The sequence below is a fragment of the Vicugna pacos genome, chromosome 19, assembly GCF_048564905.1.
Source record: "Vicugna pacos chromosome 19, VicPac4, whole genome shotgun sequence".
NCBI lineage: Eukaryota > Metazoa > Chordata > Mammalia > Artiodactyla > Camelidae > Vicugna > Vicugna pacos.
In genome coordinates this window covers 12,501-36,272 of record NC_133005.1, presented here as the reverse complement: position 1 = coordinate 36,272, position 23,772 = coordinate 12,501, and the positions used below count along the sequence as shown (strand labels likewise).

Genomic DNA, 23,772 nt, shown 5'->3' with positions numbered 1-23,772 from the left:
CTGTGGCAGTAGCTTCCTGGGGTCACCAGTCCTGACTGCTGGAGTGTCGTGAGTGGTGGAGGGTGGGCTGGTGGGGAGAGTGCAGTTAGTCCTGTTGTCTCCTGTGTCAGTCACAGAATTCACGGCTGGTGGGTATTTGGAGCTGACCCCGACCACTGTTTTCATGTGTGACGGGCTGCGTCCTGTAGGGGTTAGAAGCACTGCCCCTGAATTTAGAAAGATCTGGGCCACCTTCCTGTCACCACTGTTAGGGACAGCAAGATCCACTTTGATGATTTCATATTAAAGGAGTTTATTTTTCTTTAGAAAAGCAACCCAAGTTCATCAAGGAATATTTGGATCATGTACAAAGTTGAAGGAAGAAAAAAAGCTATACCTAGTTCTGCTATCCAAAAAGTCATATTATCCCTTTGGTATTTTTTGCAGTCAAAGTTCTAGGCAGGTGTGAGTATTTGGTTTTAAACAAAGATACATTTATATTTAGTTGGACTTTAGAATATGGTTATAAATGCTTCCTGAAATTTTCTGCTCAGATGAATATTTTGAGCCCAGTCCCACGGTAAGAGATTTAAAATCCCCAGTTCAGCATTTGGTTTCACCCTTGTGAGGCTGCATCATGCTGGGACCCACTCCTCCCTGTTTGTGTACTGATTACCACACCCTCTAAATCGGGCTCTCTTTGCTGAGGTGAGGACACTCCAGGACTTCTGTGACCATAGGCTCTTGTGTTACTGATGGTCCTACAGGGCAGGTGCATATCATTTTTGATCAAAACTTCCCCATTTTTGAGTTCTTATTTTTTAACCTCTATATAGAAGAGAAACCTATATCTTCTTGCAAGCTTTTTAGTTTTTTTCAAGAAGGATATCAGAGTGGTTTATTTTCTTTGCCTTAGCATCTTTGGGAATATCTCTCTGCAACCCTCACACACAGAGACTCAAGTGTAGGCATAAAATTCTTGGAATATTCACTTTATTTATTACATCAAACTAAGATTGCTTCTGTATCTCCTGCCATTTACTGTTACAGAGGAACAGACTCTCTTGGAATCTCCTCTAGAGGAATCATGCTAATTCCTGTTTTCTTGTCATTAATTTGTTTTTTTTCCCTGCCTATGTAATTATATGAATTTTTAAATCTTTAAATTCTTTTCCCCAGGATTTTCTATTTTGTGGGTCCTTCTTGTTAATTTTGATTGATGTCTTCCTTATTATATGATGAGAACTTTCAGTCTTCATGCTTAGATGTTTTTATTGGGGTTACATTCAGCTAGCATCAAGTTTGCTATCCTAACCATCTTTCAGTGTGCAATCCAGTGATGTTAGTAAGTACACATGCACTGTGCAGTGCTCCAGTCATTTTGGAACTAAGAAAAGGTTTCTTAAGTTAGATCTTTGATACTTCTCTCTGTTTTAATTTGTTGTTTCTTTTTCAGAGAAGTTATTTTAAGTAGAAAATCCTCGTCCTGTTCTCCACTGCTGTTTTTCTTCATTATGAGAGAACACATGAATTTGCCTCCCACTTCTCTGACACATTCTCAGAGTTTGAGTTCTGCTCCTTAGTGATGCCATGTGAATGTCAGTTCTGCTGCTGGACTTTTTGATTCCCTGAAATTCTTCACCACTCTGTGCATCTCTCTCTCATTTCATAGTGATGCATTATTGTAAATGTCAGTGTAAATGGTGCACCTGCCTTTCGTGATCGTGCTGCACACGAGCGTGGTGTGAATGAACGCACTCATCTCCACAGGTGCTGTCGGTGCTGAAGCACTCACTGCTTGCCTTCAAACAGCCGCGAGCCCTGGAGATGCTGAAACTCTACTTCCTGTTTTCACTGCAGTTCCTGGTGAAAGAGGTACGACTGTGCTTGTCTGTTCCTGAAACAGGACTGGTAGCTGGCTCTGATCCTCAACAGGCTGGGCTAGCTCCAGTCCCTACAGGTTATGTTCAGTGACTCACATTCCTTATGATTGATACACTTTTCAAGGTTGGGCCAGGTAATAATTATTAATCTCTCTCATATGGGTATTAAGTACTATTTTAAAGTGGCATTTAATAAGTTATCTATTAATTCATGTATGTGGTGAATGCAGTCAAACTGATAAATGATTCTTGTTCTTTAGGGCTATGTAGACCGAGAAGGAAACCCCATGGGGTTTGCTGGACTTGTTTCACACTTGCACTATCACGAGCCTTCCAATCTTGTTTTCGTCAGTTTTCTGGTAAAGGGCCTTTTCCATAATCTCTGTCAGCCAACCAGGAGAGGTAAGCTTGGTATTTCATATGTGGTCTGAAAGCAGCACCGGGCACTGTAGAGAAGCTAGCACGTTGGGAATATTGTTTCTACAAGGAAAATACAAGTAAACAGATAATTTAGATGCCAAATTAGATAAAATAAAGCGGTATATGCCTACTAATATAGATTATATAGGAGATAGCTACATTTTGTGGCAGCTATCAAAAAATGTCGAGTTACTAATTTTGGAGATTCCTTGACTCCAGGATTCAGAACGTTTTAATACATGATTTTTTTTGATAAATATCTTTTCTGACTAAATCTAATATATGCTCATGATAGAAGAAGGACAGGGAAAACCCTTATGTTAAAAATAATACTCACTGTTGATATTTGTGAATATTTTCTTTGAATAATTGTACAGTGTATCTAGACAGCTGATATCGTATCAGTTGCACAATCTAGCATCTTGTTTTCCCCCTAAATGTTTTTTTGGCAATATCACGTGCAAATTTTTGAATTCCACTTGCAATTTCTACCTAAAATTTCATTTAACATAGTTTTTATGAAAGCCTTTGATTTTTATAACTAAACCATAGATCTTTAAACAGTGTCTCCCAGAGAAATGTTTCCCTGTTTGTCCTTAAATCTGTTATAGTTTCTGATGCTGGTGATTTCAGTGCCTTCCACAGCATGACTTGACTTTATCTTCTGTTGTTAACTGGCAGGAATGATGTACCTTGCACAGTGTCACTAGGCTCTGAATGTGCAGTGTTCTGTGAATCAAGGATGCTCAGGAAATTCTGTCTCCCACAGGCTCTGTAGGAGGAGAAATAATTTCAGGCAGTAAGAAGTGTGGTTGTGTTTATTGCTGTGTGTGGTAGAGACAGGACGTGTGCAGTTACAGACGTGGAGGTTGAACATTGGGTTGCTCTGTGAGGCAGGTAACATGGAATTTCATAAATAATGAAACTGAAACACAGAGAAGTTAAATCAGTTGCCTTGGTCCCCAAATCTTGAGCCAAGATTCGAAGCTGAGCAGACTGACTCCAGAACCCAAGCTTTTAAAGGTAACATTTCTTAACACTGCATGTGATGCTCACATGCTGTGAAGGGTAGGGAATGACTCAGGCTGATGGTATTGACATGAGTGGCTGGCAGGTGAGGCAGGGAGGGACCAGGAGGTCATTGGTGGGTGACTTTTGGAAAGCCTTAAGTGCTGGACTCAGGAGACTGGATTTTGTTTATGAGGCACTGAGATGCAATCAGAGACTTTCGAGGAGGGGAGACGTGGTCATTACATGCTTTAGGAAAACTGATGACAGACTGAAGGAGGAGGAGTTCAGATAAGGAGACACGGCAGCTTGTGGTTGGAGGACAGGGTCTGATTCAGAGGTGAAGGAGCAGCTGGAAGGACAAAGAAGGAGTAAGACTGTCCTTAGAGATTCCTTAGTTGCTGTATTTGTTACACATTTCTAGTTTCCATGAAATAAAGTGCAATATAACATTCAATTTAAGCATTAAAAATGGGATTAATCCACTTTTTATGTTTATATAACAAGTCACTTTGTTCTGTATAGGCTCAAAATGTTTTTCTCAAGATGTTATGGAAAGGCTAGTGTTAGTCTTGGCACATCTGTTTGGAAGAAGATATATTCCAGCAAAGTTCCAAGATGCAAATCTCAAGTTTTATCAATCAAAGGTAAAATTTATGATCCTGTTAATGTTAAATAATTAAGATAATTAAATGGATCCTACCATAAATGATTCAACAGCAGAATTTTATTAATATAGGATTCATTTGTTTTGTAGGGTAACAGTTTGTTCTGTAATCAATTTAATCTGTAATTCATGTGTCTATAAATCTATCCAAAGATTAAACACTTTGAGGAGAATGGGAGAAAAAATTTGATCTTGTTTTCCATTTGATTGTATAGAAGTATAGCAGTCAGTGGCTAAAGAAAAATGTAGGTAATTATACATGAAATGAACTAATAGTTCTCATTAACTATGTGGTTCTTTTAGGATCTTTTTACCTTGAGGTAGGGATTCAGACAGGAAGTGTATGTTGTGAACCGTGATGTCCTCACTGAAAAAAATACTAGAATAGGCACCTAAGAAGTTACCACTTGACACACACAGAGCAACTCATCCAATTGTATTTGTGACACTTTCTGTGATCACGATTCCCTGTCACCGAATCAGCATCAAACACGATGACTTACGTGTTTCACTGGAATCTGAGAGAGTGGGGCGGGCTGGTTGTGCCAGGTGATCTTCATAAAAGGTGGCTAAGAAGAACAAAAAGAAGGCAGAGAAAGAAAAATCCTCTGTTACCCGAGTTTTCTTCTGCCCTTGTAACCTCTGGTCTTTTGGTGACGGCCCTTCTGGCAGGTGTGAGGTGGCGCCTCACTCTGGTTCTGATCTGCGTCTCCCTGAGGGTGAGGGATGATTAGTGTGGAGCACCTTCTAACATATGTGATGGGGACTGGGGTGCTTTCTTTGAGGAAACGTCTGTTCAAGTCCTTTGCCCCCTTTTTTGGCTGTTGGGCTGTACTGGATTCTTCTGTGTCTTATCTCCTTAGCAGGTGGATGGTTTAGAAGTATTTTCTCCCATTCTAGCAGTGCCTTTTGACCTTGTTGATTATTCCCTGTGCTGTGCAGAAGGTTTCAGTTTGATGTCGTCCCCCTTGTGTTTTCACTTGCGTTGTCTGTGCTTTTGGTGTCACGTTAACAGAATTACGGCCAAAATCAATGTTGCTATATTTTCTCTTAGGAATTTTACAGTTTCAGGTCTTACATTTAAGTCTTGAATCCATTTTGAGTTTATTTTTATGTACAGTGTATGGTAATAACACCAGGTTTTCACAGACTCTTCTAGGGAATACCAAAAGAGAAAGCAAAGCCTAAAATTAACATCAGAACATGACAAGGACATCATGAAAAAATTAGAGATGTGCCTCTTCCATGACTGTAGATGGAAGAATAATCAGAAAATATTAGCAAGACAAATCCAGTGTGAGTTTAAAACCCTCACAATCAGGTGAGGTGCATTCCAGGCTCAGAGGGGCTTTCTGTGGTTGCTGCTCCCTGGACATGCCACTAGATTCTTTGAAATATTCACAAGTCAACTGTCATTTGAGGGCATCCTTCTGTTTAAAAGATTGTTTTCACTAAGTAGCACAAAAGCAAATATTTACAAGTAGAGGTATTGGTTTTTATAACATACACAGAAACAGAAGAATGAGTTTCAAGTTAGTTTCACAGATGAAAGGATGAAATAGTTATGTTACTGAATAGATGGATAACTATAGGATTATATTGCGCTGTTGTTTGCCCTTCTTCCAAACTTCCAGTTTTCAAGGAAGGTTTGTAGAGCTCTCTGAAAAAAATACTGGGCCTTCAGTTTTGTTTTGTCTTGATGATCTCCTTGCCAGTGCAGGTGTTCCTGGAGGATCTCCCCGAGGACTTTAAGGCTGCCCTGGATGAGTATAACATGAACGTCACCAAGGACTTTGCCTCCTTCCTGCTGGTTGTTTCCAAATTGGCAGACATGAAACAGGAACATCAGCTCCCATTGTCAAAAATAGGTAAGTGGGTCTTAGCTCTTCTGTGGAACAATTTAAAGAATGAATCATCTTGCCTTAGACTGATCCCAGATGAAGAACAGAGCCCTGGAAAGCTCAGTCCACCTGAGAACAAGGGGATCCATCCCTTCTGCTTTCTCAAGAAAAAACAGGTATGATTATTAGAAGTTAAATAAAGGACAATGGAGAATGAAATTGAATAGAGTCATTTGTAAGCCATCTTAATTAAAGGTTGCTTTTGGTTCAAGCCTGGAAAATGGAGTAAGTGCCCGTGGGAGGAGGAGACACTGGAGACTCTCCTGTCACTTCTTTCTTGGGAGGCACTCTGCTTGGTGGTCTTGGATGTCAACTCTGCAGATTACTTGGTCCAAACTCTGGCTTAGCTACAAGTTAGCAATGAGGCCTCAGGCCAGTGACTCCGTAGTCACACCTCAGTTTTCTCCGCAGATAGTAAGAGAGAGTAACGTCATCCCCCTGGCTTAGGTGAGCTTTAAGTCACTGAGTTAATGCATGTTACTGTCTGGGAGCAGCGCCCAGCCCATGGTAACATCATCCACCTGGCACAGGTGAGCTTTAAGTCACTGAGTTAACGCATGTGACTGGAAACAGCGCCCCAGCCCGCAGTAAACACTGTTAATCTTTGTTCTTATTTTTCATGGTCTGTTGGGTGGAAATCTCCCAGGGGAAAGTAAGGAGAAAGGGATGGGGATACAGGGAGAGGGTAGAACTGTGGGTAGTAATTTCCTGGTTTCATTTCAGTGTCACATTCTCCATTGGAAAAAGGGAAGCGGACTTGTAGCTCCCTGGGCAACATTAAGGTGGGGGAAGCAGCATGTTCAAAAGCAGACGATAGCAGTGGGCTTCCCGGAGGAGGCAGCACAGGAGTGTGTGGATGTAGCCTCCATCACAAAGCAGAGCTGGCTTTGATGCACCATCTGGTGCTTCATGAAACTGGAAATGGAAAAAAGTAGGTCTTCTCATACACTGTTTACAAAGCTGCTGATGGTGGCTGCCTGAATCACCCTGTCTAGAAAGATTCTGAGGTCAAACCTAAGTCAGGTGGGAGAAGGTACCAAGGTGATAACAACAGTTCTGGGCTGAAAGGGCAAGAATTTAAATTTAGCCTTTAATTACCTGTTGATCAAAAAAAGTCTATGATACTGATAAGGACATTAGTAGCTAACATTTACTGAATGTGCCAACATGTGTCAGTCACTGTGGTCAGTCTTGTTTGGTCTTCATATGACGTCGGCTCTGGGAAGTCGACTGTCCTCCCCAGCAGTATGGTCTAGAGCAGGTGAATTTTAAAAGCTGATCTGTCCAATCTCTTGTGGTCAGATTTCACAGGTGAAGAGTGTGAGGACTCCCAGCTCGTGTCTCACCTGCTGAGCTGCAAGGAAGGGAGAAGAGCTGTTTCTCCATTTGCTTGTCTCTCTGGGAACTCTGATGCTGATTTGCTCCATCCAGAAACTCCGGACCATGTAAGTGGAAAATGGGGCTTATAAATAAAAGTCTCAAGAAAGAGTTGGATGTATAGCTGTAGGCAGTTTAGCAAGGACTTTAAATTCCCCAAATTGAAAAAAAATCCAGGTGTAGCAACAGAAATATCCAGCAAGTGGCACGATTTGTTTGTCATTTTGGCCTGAGGACCCCTGCCCCATTACACAGAAATCCAGGACCAGCACTTCTCTGGAGATTAACACGGGTTTGCTGTGAAAAGAGCACATTAAATGACCTTCAGGCTTCCCAGTCTTGCTGTAGGTGCTGTGAATCCCGTATATTCTGGATCTTAGATGTCAGAAATGGAGTATAAAGAACCAGATACATTTCAGATATGCTGGATAATCCATTCAAATGTTGGAATAGACTTGTAGAAATTTAATTTATACTTTAATTCAAAATCTGAGAAAGAAAATAGGTTTTGTCACATTTGATGTTACAGTGTCTCAGCTCCATTCTATTCCAGAAGCAGATAGTCCTCTGCCATGTAAAATAATCCAGTGTCACTGGAAGGAGTTTTGAAAAGTTATATGGACCCTTGTGAATTTTAAATAGAGACACACGTACTTTTATCATGTATTTAAACAGTTTCAGATGATTCAGGTTCCATCTTCAGATAAATGTTGACGTGTTAAAATAATACCATTGCATCATTCTTTTAAATGGATAAAATGGAATATAAATACTAACGTGTTTTAACACCCATAACTTGCAAGTTAAAAACAGTCAATGGTGGTTCTGTTTTTGGGTTTTTGAGAAACCTCCATACTCTTCTCCATAGTGGCTGCACCAATTTACATTCCCACCAACAGTGTATGAGGGCTCCCTTTTCTACACATACACACGAAAAAAACAGTCCAGAATAAAATTTAATGATTTAATTAAATTTTCTCTTATGTTTAGATTCTGCATTCCCCCATATTTTTTTACCTTAATGTAACAAATTTTTAAACATGAAGTTACTATACCTTTTATATTTCTTAACTTAAGTAGAATACAGTTTCAATGTAATACTTATTTTTAGTTGGCCACAGAAACGTAAGTATAATCTGAATTTGGAGAAGTAATTACTAGAAGTAATGTTAATACTGTATTGAAAAGGTGTGTATTAATGAGATGAATGAGGCTGTTTCTTTTTTAATTAGTCCGTGTAACTATGGATGAATATTTACTTGTTTTCAGAATGAAACAGAATTCCAGCATCAAATCTTAATTCAGATTCTGAGAAACTTTATTCAAATAGTTCAGTAGCTGAGAATGGAGTAATTTTTGTTATAACAGTAATATACAATTCTTCTAATGCCTTATGAGCTATATGCCCCAAATCACCTAGCAATTGATTGTAAAGATATATTTTAATCTTCTCTTAATTAACAACTTGATTAGATTTACCTTCAATTTTGTTGAAGACAAGTAATTGGAAACTGCCTAATTTTTAAAGATTGTTTAAAGCAGTCTTTAGCGCAATCCATTTTCTCAGTAAGAAAGCAATCTTGTCCTTTGTTGCTACTCAGCACGTTTTCAAACCCCAAGGAAATGTATCATAGTAAGTTAGGGGAGACACTTTGTTTTATAAAATGAGAAAAAAGCATTCATGAAACAAGAGGTGAGAAAGGGAGGTGTTTTTTTTGTTTTTTGTTTTTTTTTTACTGATAAGGTGCATGGTTTAGAAACAAACTGGAGACCAGCGTTCAGATCCTGTGTGAAGCCCTCTGGAGCTGGCTGCGTAGGTCTTTATCCCCATTTGTTTGGTGCCTTGTAATAAACCACCCTTGAAGAATGTGGAATTCTGGCAAAGTAATAATAAAGGACTGCACTTCAGTTTACAAGAGCAGTACTTTTATGAAGCTCCCCCCACCCCCATAGTTTGTGTGTATGATTACAATTAATTACTCATGTAAGAGGTTTGTAGCCAACCACATTGAAAAAGACATCATATTACTAGTTAAGTTGGATCATTTCCCTTCTCTCTGTTATACAGTCAGTCTGGCTGAGGGACAGAATGTGCCATTCACTTTTGCTTCCTTTCCACATTCAAGCTCTTCCCTGGGGTTTAGAGGGATGCAGACAGTTCTCATGGGATGTAATGTCTGTGTCTTACCCCCATGTGGTCACCATCCATCAGGAGACCGCGAAGGACAGGACAGGAGCTGAGCTGGACCCCCAGTTGCTGCTGGTGGTGTGCTCAGAAGAAGGGTCCTTCCTAGTGAACCCACGGGAAGCGTCTGGCAGCAGGGAACGTCTCCAGAGTGTCTCATGCCCTTTGCCTCTCCCAGCTCACTTGGTACAGATTTGCTAGTGTAAGCCTTCAAACCTGGCCTTTACTGTTTGTCACGTTTTAGTGCAATACCAAATATGCACACATGCACATCGTTTTTGCAGGTGGAATTAGGTTTATTTATTTATTTGGTTTAATGGTGATACTGGGGATTGAACCCAGGACCTTGTGATGACTAGGCACATGCTCTGAGCTCTGCCCTCCCCTTCCCCTGTATGTGCACATCTTTAAATGGTGTGTAGAAAAGCCACAAAGCATCACACTGCCGGGAACAGAATGTATGTGGGTATATGTATGACTGAAACGTGATGCTGTACACTGGAAATTGTCACAACATTGTAAACTGACTAGACTTCAATCAAAAAAATTAAACCAAAACCAAAACAAACTATGGTGAACAGCCACGGACTCGGGACCCATGTGCTCCTCCTCTGTTTCATTCCCCAGGATAGCAACTACCCTAAACTCGGTGTTTTTCATGCTCCTTTTAAAATGTCCTATTCCAAAATCACTTTTTATTTTTGCTGCTTTTGAATTTTACAGAAAGTGAAGGGACACTTACTGTGGTCGCCTGGAAGGTGCTTTTTTTGCAGTTGGCACTGTACCGTGAGATGTATCCGTGTTGTGACCTGAAGCTCTATTCTGTTTGCACTACTTCATGGTGTTCACAGTGTGAATGTAAAACCACCTGCTGCTCTGTTCTCCTCCTGGTGAGGATCTCTGTCTGTTTCTCATCTTGACTGTTGCTCACAGGGTCGCCAGGGAGGTCTGGGACACTTGGGCATCAGTTTCCTGTGAGTGTGAATCTTCTGGATTTTCGGGGTCAAAACGATTTTCTGGACCATAATGGAGTAAGAATACTCCAAGCACTTTTAATAATAATAACTATCTAAGTGACTCCCAAGGCATATAGACAGTCCTCGTTTTGCCCCCTTTGCACTCTCCTGGCTGTGTCTGGAGTTCTCGACCCTGGATTTCCAAGAAATGCGCAGATGTGGAGAGCTACTGATGTGTTCTTCATCTTCTTATTTTTCTTCTCCTTTCCCTGCATCTTCCCACCCTCCCCTTGCATTCTGGCCCTTGGGCTGTAGAAGTGTTGCCATTGTTCAGATCAGCGGGTCCCTTCTATGGAAACATAGGCCGCACCAGCTCCCTGAAGGCCCACTTACAGAGATACTGCCTTCACCAATTAGGTTAAGGGCAAAATTTTCAAGTAGCTTTTCTTTCCTAGTGAGTCTTGCTTTATTCTAGGGGCTGGATGGTGGAAGTTTTCATCCATGTGTTGTGAGAGTGATGTTCGTAGGTGGAGCCAACCACCCGTAGTCTTGCTTGGAAAGGCACCAGTGCACTGCGTCTGAAAGACACCCTCTCCCTTCACTGTGAAGGACGTGACCACAAAGCACAGTGTAAGGAATCATAAACATTCTTTACACATAAATGACAAATTAAGAAGATCTTATTTCTTCAGGTCACTCAGTGCACAATCGGTATCAGTAATATCTCGGCTCCTGTGCTGTGGCCCCAGAGACTTGATAACCAAGGAAGGAGGATGCCGCTCAATGCTTATGCACTTGATTTCTACAAGCATGGTTCCTTGTTGGGACTAGTCCAAGACAACAGGTGTGTTTCACCTCTCTGTCCCTCTGTCTCTGTCCCTGTCTCCACCTCCACCATCTGTTCTCTGTCTCTGCCTCCACCATATGTCTGTCTCTGTCCCTGTCTCCACCTCCACTGCTGCCCCTGCTTCTCTCATTTCCACCTCTCCCTCTGTCTCCATGTCTTTCCACATCCATGTCCACATCTGCGTCTGTTTCTTTCATCTCCATCTCCACCACCTCTGCCTCTGTTTCTATTTATATATCCCTCTCCATCTCCATGTCTTCTTATATCTCATGAATGAGCTCAATGAATTTTAGGCCAAAGCCTTTTCACAATTTCAAGCATAGGTTCCTCATGCTGAGTATACTGGATTTTTTCCTCATGGACTAATGGCAGGGGAAAGTAGTACATTTGGGGTATTGTTATTTGGGTTGACCAGCAGACTCTTGGGACTTAGGCTGACTCACTTGACATAAAGCTGTATGCCACAAACAGAAACATTCACACATCCCCACAGATGTATTTTTATTTATTACTGTCCTAGTTATTCATTATTAAATATTTCAAAACCTCGTAACTAATAATGCTGTGCTCCCTGTTATCTGAGAAAGGTACATTAAAAATATAATTCACATGTCTGAGGACTGAGAACCTGGCAGTTGTTTTAACTCTTTGGCAGGGAAACCATTTTCAGAAACTGTATTCAGGGGTAGACCCTCTGGGACCTACTGGGAGTGGAGGAATTGGCCCAGCCACCAAGCACCTTGATGTGTGTGGTGGGAGGACACCATCAGAAATTAAAAGTGCATTTGACATAAAATTTGGAACAATCTCTGTTGAACTCAAGTATTTAAAACTTCTGCCCTCTTGAGAAATGTTGATCGTTTTTGAAAGTGTGACTCATTATTGTGAATAAAATTGTTGTGACACCAGTGAGTAATCCACTGAGTTCTTCTCTGACTCACTGGCCCCATTCACTCTCCTGATGTTATCTTTTCCACTTGGGTTTTCTCCCAAGGTCAGCCTCCCGTGTTCTTGGATGAGCTGTGCTGTGGTACTCGTGACTCTTGAGTTCACAACCCTCATTCCCACAGATTAGGTCATCGTCTGGGAGTCTGTGGCAGAAAGTATTTTGGTCAATACATCTTGACTGACAGAAGTTATCTGTTATTGACAAACCCAACTTTTCAATATGAAATGAGAGATTCTGTGACTTTTATAGCATTAATTTTCAAAATGTTGTTTTGTTCAGGATAAACGAAGGAGCTGCCTATCAGTTGTTGAAGGACTTTGCCTTCACCATTCAGTCTATCAGGTGTGTGATGCATTTTAAATACTGGGTTCAGATTTTCTGATATGTTAAGGTAACCTGAAAAATGTTGAGCTCGTGCTTCCAGGGGCCACTGAGCCTCTTAGGTGCCAAGCATTTCAGCTCCCCAAGGACTTTGCAGAAGTTTTCCTCAACACTCTGTTGCATTGTTTCTATAATAGAACTAATTCCAAAATCCACTTGAAATTAAGTTTCACCCAGCCCAGAGCCTCAGCCCAGACACGCGGCACCAACAGGCATCAAAGCTCAAAGCCTCAAGCACCCCGAGACCCTGGCAGCCTCAGCTCCACATCCCAGGTTCCTGTTATAGTTAATGACACACAGGCAACGTGGGGGGGGTGAGGAGGATGTGTGGGGGCTGAGAGCCGGGAACAGTGAGTGGGAACCTGTATGTCATGTTACATCTGTGGGTCCGTGAGGACACCAGGGAGACTCTGGGCCTCAGGCGAATGACAGAGCCTGATGCAGTGTCCCTAGTCCCTGACCGGCCCAGCCGGACTGCCCTTTCTTGAATTTCCTCTGTCCATTCTTGTCACCCTCACGTCAGTTTCTTACGCTGCTGTAACTGGTGATCACACATGGTGTATCTAAACCAGCACAGCTGCATGACCCTACGGATCCTGAGGTCTCATGTCTAAAATGGGTCTCCCTGGGCGAAAGCAAGGGGTGTCAAGGCTGCATGACAGAGGCTCTGGGACGGTCTGTTTGTCTTTTCCAGCTTCTAGAAGCTTTGATCTAGACCCCTTCTGCCCTCAAAGCAGCACTGGGGGCAGAGGCTCACATCAGGCCCCTCTGACGTCACCCCTTCCGCCTCCCTCTTCCACTTAGAATGTCCTTTGTGACAACAGTGGACCACCTGGGCCCTCCGGATTAATCTCCGTCTCGAACTCAGCTGATTAGCAACTTCACTCGCATTTGCAGCCCTGACTCTCCACGTGACCCACCAGTTTCTGCATGTCTAGGGATTAGGATGTGGACCCCTTTGGAGGACCATTATTCTATTCACCACACCCCATGTTCTGTATTTGCTCACATCTCTAGGTCACGGGAGGATTATTTTGCTTTTTTGTAGAGGCAGTTGCCTGTGGGTGTATGTGTGTGTGTGTGGGTGGGTGCATGCATGTACATATGTCTGCATGCACACGTGCATGTATGCGTGTGTGTACATGCGTGTGTGCACGTATGCACTTATGCATGTCTGTGTGGATGGACATACAGGGTTCTGAGATACATATGCTCCTGGTCAGTCTTTCATCATCTGGTGGGGTTTACTTCACTCTGCCTCCCCAGGGAGAGCTCTTCTGGCCCCGAGTCTCAGCAGCATGGGCACTTTTTACCTGTCCCTGTATTTCCATTTCCAGCATCTCTTTGCGGGAACTGTGTGGAAACGAAGAGGACAACGTGGTCTTAGCATTTGAGCAGCTGAGTGAAACCTTTTCTGAAAAATTTAAAAAAATCTGAAAACAGTCTTGTCCAGACCACTTGGAGGACGGCCATGGACGTTTTCCAAGTCATAATTTCTGATTCTGATGCGTCTTGTTAGGAACATGGGCAGGACGGAGTAGGGAGAGTGAGGCTTTGAGCTGGGGCTGTGACCGCCGTGCCGTGCTTTCTCCTGAGCCCCTGGGATGAACTGTTTCCTGTCTCTGGATCTCGGCTTCTCTGCACAGCTTAGTGACGATGTCACAGCTTGGCTGGCATGTGATCAACTGAGAAACGAGAGGATTTTGCTTGTGGTGGAAGAACCAGTTTTGCTCTGTGAGGCCTAAACTGGTCTTACATTCTCAGCATTTCTTTTCTCGTTGTAATTTGTAAAAATTCTGTTAAGATTAGAATAAATAATTACAGTGCCCTGAAGTTGAAATGTGACTCTCTAATTAATTTACATGTGATGGTGTGACTTAGATACATGGCTGTTAGGAGAGCACCTGCCAGTGAATGAAACTCCTTTTTATAAAATGCAATGAGACTTGAGGCATAAATTCTGTGATGCTTTATAATGAAACATAACTGATGTTTTAGCTTGATTTTAATTGTATGTAAGTGACTGAAGAACCACAAACAAAAAGAGGTTTAGTCTTATTTACCATTGGCCTCTTCATGTTAAATCTATGCGTCTTTCAGTCCATTTACACACATTTGCATTTTATGTAACATGGCTTGTGTATAATCACTGTTCCTCCCAGCCTCACCTTGGATTATAGTTCTAGAACCTATTTTAGACCCTAAATTTGAACAGAGCCATTTGTGCTCAGAGCTGGAAGTCTGCTGTCTCCTGCTGTCCTGATGTCTTATGACAGATGGTCCCTTGTGTGGCATTATTTCTACACAGATTGCATCAACTTGGAAAACACCTGTGGTTCATTTTATCTGGAGATGGAGGAATATTCTGTCTCCCCAGCATTGTGTGTGCCACATAAGGGGTCACTGCTTTCTTTGGGCTAAACTGATAACATGCCCCGTAAGAATTTCTGAGCACGAAGACACCTGGAAACCGATGTGGCCTCTGCTGCCCCTTTATCTCTGTTTCAGACAATGATACACAGTACTCATCTAGTATTACATGGGTCTCCACCCCTTACTTGTAGCTTCATAAATCTGATGGGGACGTGAAGTTTCTTTTTTTTCCCATGTGACTGAGCCAGTCTGAGTCCCTGACTTTTAGGAGGAGAATAAGATTATTTCTTGCAACCTGATACTCTTTTAAAAGAGGAAGTTACACCTGACCTCTTTGAGGTGTGTCTAATGGGCAGCTTCCTTTTTGATTTTTAGCAACAACTTTAAAGAGTAACTGTTAACAACTTACAAAGAGTGAGTTTGCACAGGCTCTGGAAGCATTTTCTGACCCAGTTGTGATCATGTGGAATTTTTCTTTGAGAAATATGTACAGAGACCCTGCTGTGATTTACTGGAAAATCATTATTACCACAATAATTTATTCCCATCTTTTTCCCCAAAAGAGGGAAAATCATATTTGCATTGGGCTTATGAACGGTTTTCTGGAAGACCCATTTATCAAAAGTTTTTATTTAGAGAAAATTGTGGGTTCATATGGTATTAAGAGAAATAATAAACCTATGCATGTGTGGTCAGTTAATTTACAACAAAGGAGGCCAGAATATGCAATATGAAGGGACAGTCTCTTCAGTAAATGGTGTTGGGAAAACTGGACAGCCACAGGCAAAAGAATAAGACTGACCGTTATCCTACATACAAAGTAACTTAGAGTGAATTAAAGATGTGAACATAAGACTTGAAATCTTAAAACTCCTAGAGGAAAACTAAGGGTAAGTCTCCTTGACACAGGTTTTGTTAATGATTTATTGAAATCTGACAAAAGCAAAAGCAACAAAAGTAAAATCAACGAAAGGGATGACATCAAACTAAAAAGCTTCTGCACAACAAAGGAAACCGTCAGAACGAAAAGGCGGCCTGCAGAATGGGAGATGCTTGCAGACCATGCATCTGCTCTGGGGTGAATGACCAAAAGAACTCATACAACTCAATCCCCCAAACCCCCAAATACTCAACTGAAAAATGGGCAGAGGATCTGAATAGAAATTTTCTCAAAAGACATACAAATGGCCAAAAAAAAAAACCACTAAAAGATGCTTAGCATTGCTAATCACCAGGGAAATGCAAATCTAAACCACAGTGAGACATCACCTCACACCAGCCAGAGGGGCCGTCCATGGAAGACAAGAGGTAGCAAGTGCTGGTGAGGGTGTGGAGGAAAGGGAGCCCTCGTGCAGTGTTAGCTGGAATGTAAATTGGTGCAGCCCCTGTGGAAAATAGTATGTAGATTCCTCCAAAAATTAAAAATAAAGTGACTATGTGACCCACTTGAGGGTTTTTATCTGAAGGAAATGGAAACACTAACTTGGAAAAATATCTGCACCTCCATGTTCACCGCAGCATCATTTACAGCAGCCAAGACAAAACAACCAGTGTTTCCTGAGGGACGAATAGATAAGATGTTGCCAACAGCCAAGACGCAGATCAACCAGTGTCCACTGATGGATGAATAGATAAAATGTTACGTACATATGTAAAATTCAGCCATAAAAAAGAATGAAGTTTTGCCATTAGTGACAACATGGATGGACCTTGAAGGCATTATGCTAAGTGAAATAAATCAGATAAAGACGAAAGACCATATTGAGCTCATGTAGAATCTAAACAAACAAAAAATGAACTCATACAGAGAAGAGATTGGTAGTTACCATAGGCAGGAGGTAGGGGGTGGACAAAAACAGGTGAAGTGGGTCAAAAGGTACAAACTTTCAGTTCTAAATAAGTCTTGTGATGTAATGTACAGCATGGTGACTATAGTAAATAATACTGTGTTATACACACTTGTCCCTTGGAATCTCCAGGGGGTTGGTTCCAGGACCCTCTGCAGACACCAGAATCCATGGATGCCCAAGTCCCAGAGTGGGCTGTCTGTTTCCAGGGATCCTGCATCTGCAGATCCAGCCAAGTGCAGGGAGTAAGCAGAGCACATGTACCCTGGTTGGTTGAATCTGTGGATTTAGCACCTGAGGATTTGGAGGAACGACTGTATATTTATCAAAAAAAAAAAAATCCAAGTATAAGTGGACCTGTGCAGTTCAAACCCGTGTTGTTCAAGGGTCAGCTGTATTTGAAAGTTTCTGAGAGAGTAAATATTAAAATATTGCAGGAAAATAAAATTGTAACTGTGTGGTGGTGGATGCTAACTAGACAACATGATGATCATTTCACAACATAAACTTATAGTGAATCATCATATTGTGGACCTGGCACTCATGTTCTATGTAAGTTATGTGTCCATTACAAGAGATAATTCAAAAATAACATAGGGAGACCTATGAGGCCTTTCCCCAGTCTCCTAAATGGTAGGCGCTTGCATATAGTGCAGTATCAGAACCAGGAAGTCGATAGAAATGGAGTCTGTTGCTCAGATTTCATCAGTTTCCCATGCTCTCGTTTGTGTGTGAGCATTTAGTTCTGCGCAGTTGTGTTGCACGTGTAGGTTAGTGTACCCACAACCACAGTCAAGACACAGAACCGTCCCATTGCACAAAGAACCCTCTTCCTGCCCTTTTATAACCACAGTCTCCCCCCACTGTCTTCTGTTCCCCTTTTTCCTTCCCACCGTATCTCATACCCAGCCCCCTACCCCCTCGTGCTGGGTGCCCAACCCTCCTGTCCCTAACCCCTGGCCGCCACCGGCTGTTCTCTATTTCTGCGATGTTACCATTTCAAGACCCATATAAATAGAATCCTACGGTGTGGTTGGCTTTTTTCAGTCAGTGTAACTCCCTCGAGACCAGTCCAAGCTCTTGCATGTTCACACTGCGCTGTTTTATGACCGAGTCGTGTTCTCCAGTCTGGATGTCCCTCTGTTTGTTACCCCGTTCAGCCCACTGAAGCACTGGGTTGCTTCCAGGTTTGAGCTGTTAGAAATAAGCTGTTAATATTCATGCTTACTCTGTTTCTTTTTCTTCTGTTTCTCTTTTCTTGCCTTCCTGTGAATTACCTGAAAATGTTTGGATTCCATGTTGACTTATTGATACACCACTTTGTACCGTTTTCTTAGCAGTTGCAACATACATTGTAACTTACTACCGTTTGCAGGTGGCGAGGTCTTACCCGCACTGTTACTCAGGCCCCTTTACCCTTCCCACTTTCTAGATGGAATCTTTGTAAGTGTTTTCTCAACATACATTGAGCACCGCATCAGGTGATGTTAACATTTTTACTTCAACCATTAAGTATGATTTAATAAGCTCATGGGAAGAACATTCTGTTCGCCCCTATTTTTGCTCATTCTGAGTGTCTCTTTCCCTCTCTGAAGGCCGCACTTTCCCTCGTGAGCCTTTCCTTTCAGCTAGAGAACGTCCTTTTCCTGTTCTTGGAGGGTCGGTTTGCTGGTGGCCCATTCCGGTCATTCTCCTTCGACAGACAGGTTTTATTTCCTCTTCCATCCCAAGGAATATTTTCACTGGGTGTAGAATTCATGATTCATGGGTTTTTAGAAATTTCAGTTGTAGAAAAACATGGTGCCACTTCTTCCGGCCACCGTGGCTTCTGATGAGATGGCCCCTGGCACCTGCACGGGGGGCACTGTGGGCTGTGGGCAGTTTCTGCTTTCAAGACTTTGTAGTTTTCAGAAGTTTAATTACGATGTTTTCTTTGCCTGATTTTTCTTTTTCTTACTTGGGGCTCTTTTAGCTTTTTCACTCTGGGGGTTCATGTTGCTTAATCTGGGACATTTTCAGCCATTATTTCTTTACATATCTCTTGAGCCCCACCCTTTCTCCTCTCCTTCTGTGACTCCAGCGGAATGAGTGTTGGCTTTTGTGGGTGGCCTCACAGGTCCCTGACACTCTGTTCATTTCTTTCTCAGTCTCCTTTCTCTCTGTTACTCAGGTTGGTGAGCGCTGTTGACCTGTCCTCAAGGTCACACATGCACACACTCTCTCTCTCTCCCTCCCTCCCTTTGCAGCCTGCTCTGGAGATGCTCCCTCGGGTCTCCTGTTCTCCATTTCATCCCATAATAAAGCCCTGAAACTAGTATGGCAGTTTCTTTGATGGAAAAATGTTGGCAGCTGTGAAGACCAAGGTGAGAAACTAGACTGGGTGACTTTAACCACTTGTGGCTCAAAGGTTCTGGGGAAAAAACATGGAGACATGAAACATTTATTATAGGAATCTAGCAAAATAAACCACAGTGCCAGCTGAAGGTGCCATTTGTTAAACTGAGTTTTATTTCAGCCTCGGTGTTGACTAACTGCACATCCAACTAGCACAAAGCTGGCCGGGGCCGGGGAATAAGCAAGCATTCCTCCCTAGGGGCTAGGTGTCTACTCAGAGCTGTGTCCAGACAGCAGTCACTGCAGCCCCAGAGCCGCTTTCCTTGGTTGCCAGGACCACATCCAGCTGCAGTGGGTACAGGAAAGCCTTGTTTTCATGTCCAGCATCAATGAGGCTGTGTGGGACAGGCACGATTGATCCGTCTGTTAATATAAGGTTAGACTTGGTTTCGTCTTGGCACACCCACATAAGTAACAAGAGCTAATTTGGTTTTACATCATATATGCTGATGAGACATCACTTCCCCTAATAAGTTCAGAACTGAGGAGGGACTTTGACCACTTGTGACATCTGCACAGGTGACAGGCTGAGCCTTTGTTCAGCAGGAGGACATAAAACAGGATCAAGAAAGAATATGGAGAGAAGCAGAAACCAGCTTTCCGAAAATTCTCCAGCCATGGAGGTCTCACGCACCTGGCAGGAGACTGCCTGACCTGGGCACACGTGGCCGTGGGGACCAGGGTGGCAAGTCAACGAGGAGAAGCTTTCTCTTGTCCCAGGTTCATGTGAAAACTACAGAATCCGACTTTCCCCAACATGTCCAAATCTTCCATCCTTTTAATTAAAAATCCAGGACAGAGCAGCCCTGTGCCTCCTGGCTCTTTCTTCCTGCAGCAGAAAGCCCCGGACATCTCAGAAACGGGAAGAGACACATGGAGGGGGGCGGGGTGACGTGACAGTGAGTTCTCCAGGTCTCCTCACTGCCTCCCGTACATCCAAGAGGTGGGAGCCCCACCACCCCTGTGCTTCCCCCCATGTCCTGGGGCCACCCTGCCACCCCTCCCCCCACCTTGGCACCAGAGAGTGAGCGAGGCAGCGTGGGTCACCCTCAGCTGTCCCTCCTTCCTCTGTGGTCCAGCATCAGCCCAGCTTCGGAGCCATGGTGTCTGCTTTCTGTCCATGTGCTATACCGTTAGTGATCTGGCCAAACTGAGCGAGTGGACAGTGTCCTCCAACACAGTTTGCATTTTCCTCATTGCAAGACCAACCGTTTGGCCCCGAATCTCCCTCCTTTTTATCTAAATGCTTTAAAAACCACATGGAATAGCGCCTTCTGTGTGTAGCTTCCCTACTGGATGGTCTTTTCCCTTTGGGGACCTACTAGAAAGGGAAACACAGAAGTGCCCATCAGATGCTGTTCTCCACAGCATCTGCTCCGATTTACAGTCCCTCCAGCAGTGCGTGAGGGCCCCCTTTCCCCCACACCCTCGCCAACACTTAACGGTTTCTTGTCTTGTTGATGACAGCTGTTCTGACAGGTGTGAAGTGGGATCTTACAGTGGTTTTGAATTTTATTTTCCTGATGTTCAGTGGCATTGAGCATTTTTTCATGTGCTGGTCAGCCTTATGCATGTCTTTGGGAAAATGCCTGCTCACTTACTCTGCCTATTTTCTAATCAGATTGTTTGTTCTTTTCGTATCAAGTTGTGTGAGTTTTTAAAAGTATTTTGGATATTAGCCCCTTATTGGATATATCATTTGCAAATACAGGCATAACTCTGAGCTGTTGCAGGTTTGGTTCCAGACCAATGCAATAAATGAATATCATCATAAAGCAAGTCACACACTTTTCTGGCTTCCCAATGCATATAGAAGTTGCATTTACACTGTACTATGGTCTGCTAAGTGTGAAATAACATTACATCTTAAAAAAACAATGTGCACACCTTAACTTAAAATATTTTATTGCTAAAAAATGCTAACCAGCACCTGAGCCTGCAGTGAGCCATACTCTCTGTTAGTGGAGTTGAAATTCTGTGAGAATTAAGAAAGTGTGAGACAAAGACATAAAATGAGCAAATTCTGTCAGAAAAGTGGCATATGCAGACTAGCCTGATGCAGAGCTGCCAGAAACGTTCAGTGCGTAGCAGCCCAAGATCAGCAAAGATCAGCAACAAGACACGGTCAGCCCATGTGCTCTCCGTCCAGCAGATGGCCCTGCCTGCCGTGTCGTGGCTCTTTTGGTGAAGTCTCATTTGCTTCTTTTTGCTTTTGTTTCCCTTGCCTGAGGGACAGACCCAAAGTAAATGTCACCAAGACTGAACAAAGGGTGTGCTGCCTGGGTTTCTCTTCCAGGAGTGTTACGGTCTCGGGTCCTACATGTAAGTCTTTAATCCACTGTGAATTTATTTCTGTATTTGGTGTGGAAGAGTGGCCCGGTTTCACTCTTTTGTATGAGGCTGTCCCATTTTCCCAGCACCAGTATTTCTTCCTTTTTTTCCCCCAGAAATGAACATGTACATACATATATTTATTTTCATATTCTTTTTCATTAAATATTATTACAAGACATCAAATACAGTTCCCTGTGCTGTAAAGAAGCAGCTTGTTTTTTTAATCTATCTTAATATGGAGTATTTAATATTTGCAAATCTCAAACATGTATATTGAAGAGACTACCTTTCCCCACTTGAACATTTTAAAGTGAACAGTTCAGTGACATTTGTTGCATTCATAAAGCAGAACCACCCCCCTCTATCTGGTTATTAAACATTTTCATTAGCCCACTGAAGTCTGAGCCCCGTCTCTCCCCTCATCCTCTGTCTCTGTCTGTTCTCCATCTTGCAGGTTTATCTAGTCTGGATATTTAATATCACTGGACAAGGTTCACCCATGTTGTAGCGTCATCAGCATTTGACGCCTTTTTGTAGCTGGATTTCACTCTGCTGTTTGTATGTAAACAGTTGGCTTATCCAGGTGATGGGTGTTGGGTTGCTGCTTCTTTTGGTGAACGTGCTTGTACTTGCACTTGTCTGAGTCCCTGTTTTCAGTTCTTTTGTGTACATACTGATGAGTAGAATTGCTGGCTCATATAGTAACTCTATTCAACTTTTTTAGAACCACTGAAATATTTTCCACAACAACTGAACCATTTTACCTGACCACCAGCAGTGTTCGAGAGTTCTCATTTCTCTGCAGCCCCACCACATCTGTTATTTTCCTTTTTAAAAATTAGAAAGCCATTCTAGTGGGTGTGAAGTGGTTTTGATTTACATTTCCCTAAACACTAAAGATGTTGGGCGTATTTTCATGTTATGAAAGAGATGTATATATTTTTTGGAGAAATGTCTATTCAAGTCCTTTATCCGTTTAAAACTTATGTTGTTTTCCTTTTTGTTGTTGAGTTGAAGTTCTTTATATATTCTGGCTACTAGACCCTTATCAGATATATGACTTGGAATTATCTTCTCCAACTCTGTAAGTTAATTTTTCATTTTCTTGATAATGTCTTTGGTGCACAATTTTTTTTTTTTTTACTTTTGATGAAATTCAACCTATCTAATTTTTCTTCTGTTACTCATGCTTTTGGTGTCGAATCCAAGAATCCCTTCCTAAGTTCATGGTCGTGAAGCTTTATGCCTATGTTTTTTTCTAAGAACGTTACCAGTTTTAGCTCCTGTATGTAGATTGTTGATCCGTTTTGATAAATTTTGGCATATGGTGTGAGATAAGGCTCCAGCTTCATTCATGTGCATCTGAGTATACAGTTGTCCCAGTGCCACTTGTTGAATTCTTCCTAACCTTGCCAAAGCCCAGCTGGCCCTAGGTGTGTGGGTTCATTTCGGTTTTCAGTTCTGTACCATTAATCTACATGTCTGTTCTCCTGCCAGTACTACGCTGTTTTGACAACTGTAGCTTGTGAAATGTGCGGGTCTTTCAACTTTCTTTGTATTCAGTATGTTTTGGCTTTTCAATGTCCTTTGTAATTCCACATGCATTTGAGGATTATTTTTTCCACTTCTGCAAAAAAGGCTGTGAGAATTTCGATAGAAATTGTGATGAATCTATAGATGACTTTGAGTAGTATTGACATCTTAACGATATTAAGTCTTTCAATCCATAAACACAGGATGTCTTTCCATTTTGTAGGTCTTCCTTAATTTCTTTCAGCAATATTGTAGTTTTCAGTGTGCATGTCTTTGACCTCCCTTGTTAAATTTATTCCTAGGTATTTTATTCTTACATGTGCTATTACACCTAGACCCTTCCCCATAATATTCTTTTCAGGAAGTGCCTTGCTTTCGTGTAGAAACTCAACTGATATTTGAGTGTTGATTTTGTACTCTATAACTTTGCTAACTTTATTAGCTCTGATACTAAGTTATTTTGTGGATTCTTCAGCATTTTCTACCCATGGGAATCACGTCATCTGTGAACAGAGTTTTACTTTTTCCTTCCCAGTTTGAATGCCTCCTTTTTCTTCTTACCTACTACTAGTAAATATTGAATAGCAGCAGTGAAAGCAGACATCCTTGTTTTGTTCCTGATTAAGGAAAAAACTTTCAGCCTTTTATCATGGAGTTTGATGTTCACTGTGAGCTTTTCCTAAATGTCCTTTATCATGTTGAGTAAGTTTCTTTATGTTGCTAGTTTGCTGACTGTCT

At 42.2% G+C, this 23,772-nt stretch overlaps 1 protein-coding gene across 1 annotated transcript in view; it reads left to right on the top strand.

The window, feature by feature from the left end:
• Positions 1-14,386, top strand: part of LOC102536570 (probable ATP-dependent RNA helicase DDX60) — a 71,781-nt gene extending 57,395 nt beyond the window's left edge. The window contains exons 30-37 of the mRNA XM_072943650.1: positions 1,750-1,854; positions 2,123-2,264; positions 3,816-3,937; positions 5,678-5,825; positions 7,161-7,303; positions 11,069-11,220; positions 12,452-12,514; positions 13,891-14,386. Of these exons, the coding sequence (XP_072799751.1) occupies positions 1,750-1,854; positions 2,123-2,264; positions 3,816-3,937; positions 5,678-5,825; positions 7,161-7,303; positions 11,069-11,220; positions 12,452-12,514; positions 13,891-13,990 (975 nt within the window). The 3' untranslated portion in view covers positions 13,991-14,386. The remainder of the gene's footprint in view (positions 1-1,749; positions 1,855-2,122; positions 2,265-3,815; positions 3,938-5,677; positions 5,826-7,160; positions 7,304-11,068; positions 11,221-12,451; positions 12,515-13,890) is intronic.
• Positions 14,387-23,772: the final 9,386 nt, after the last annotated feature.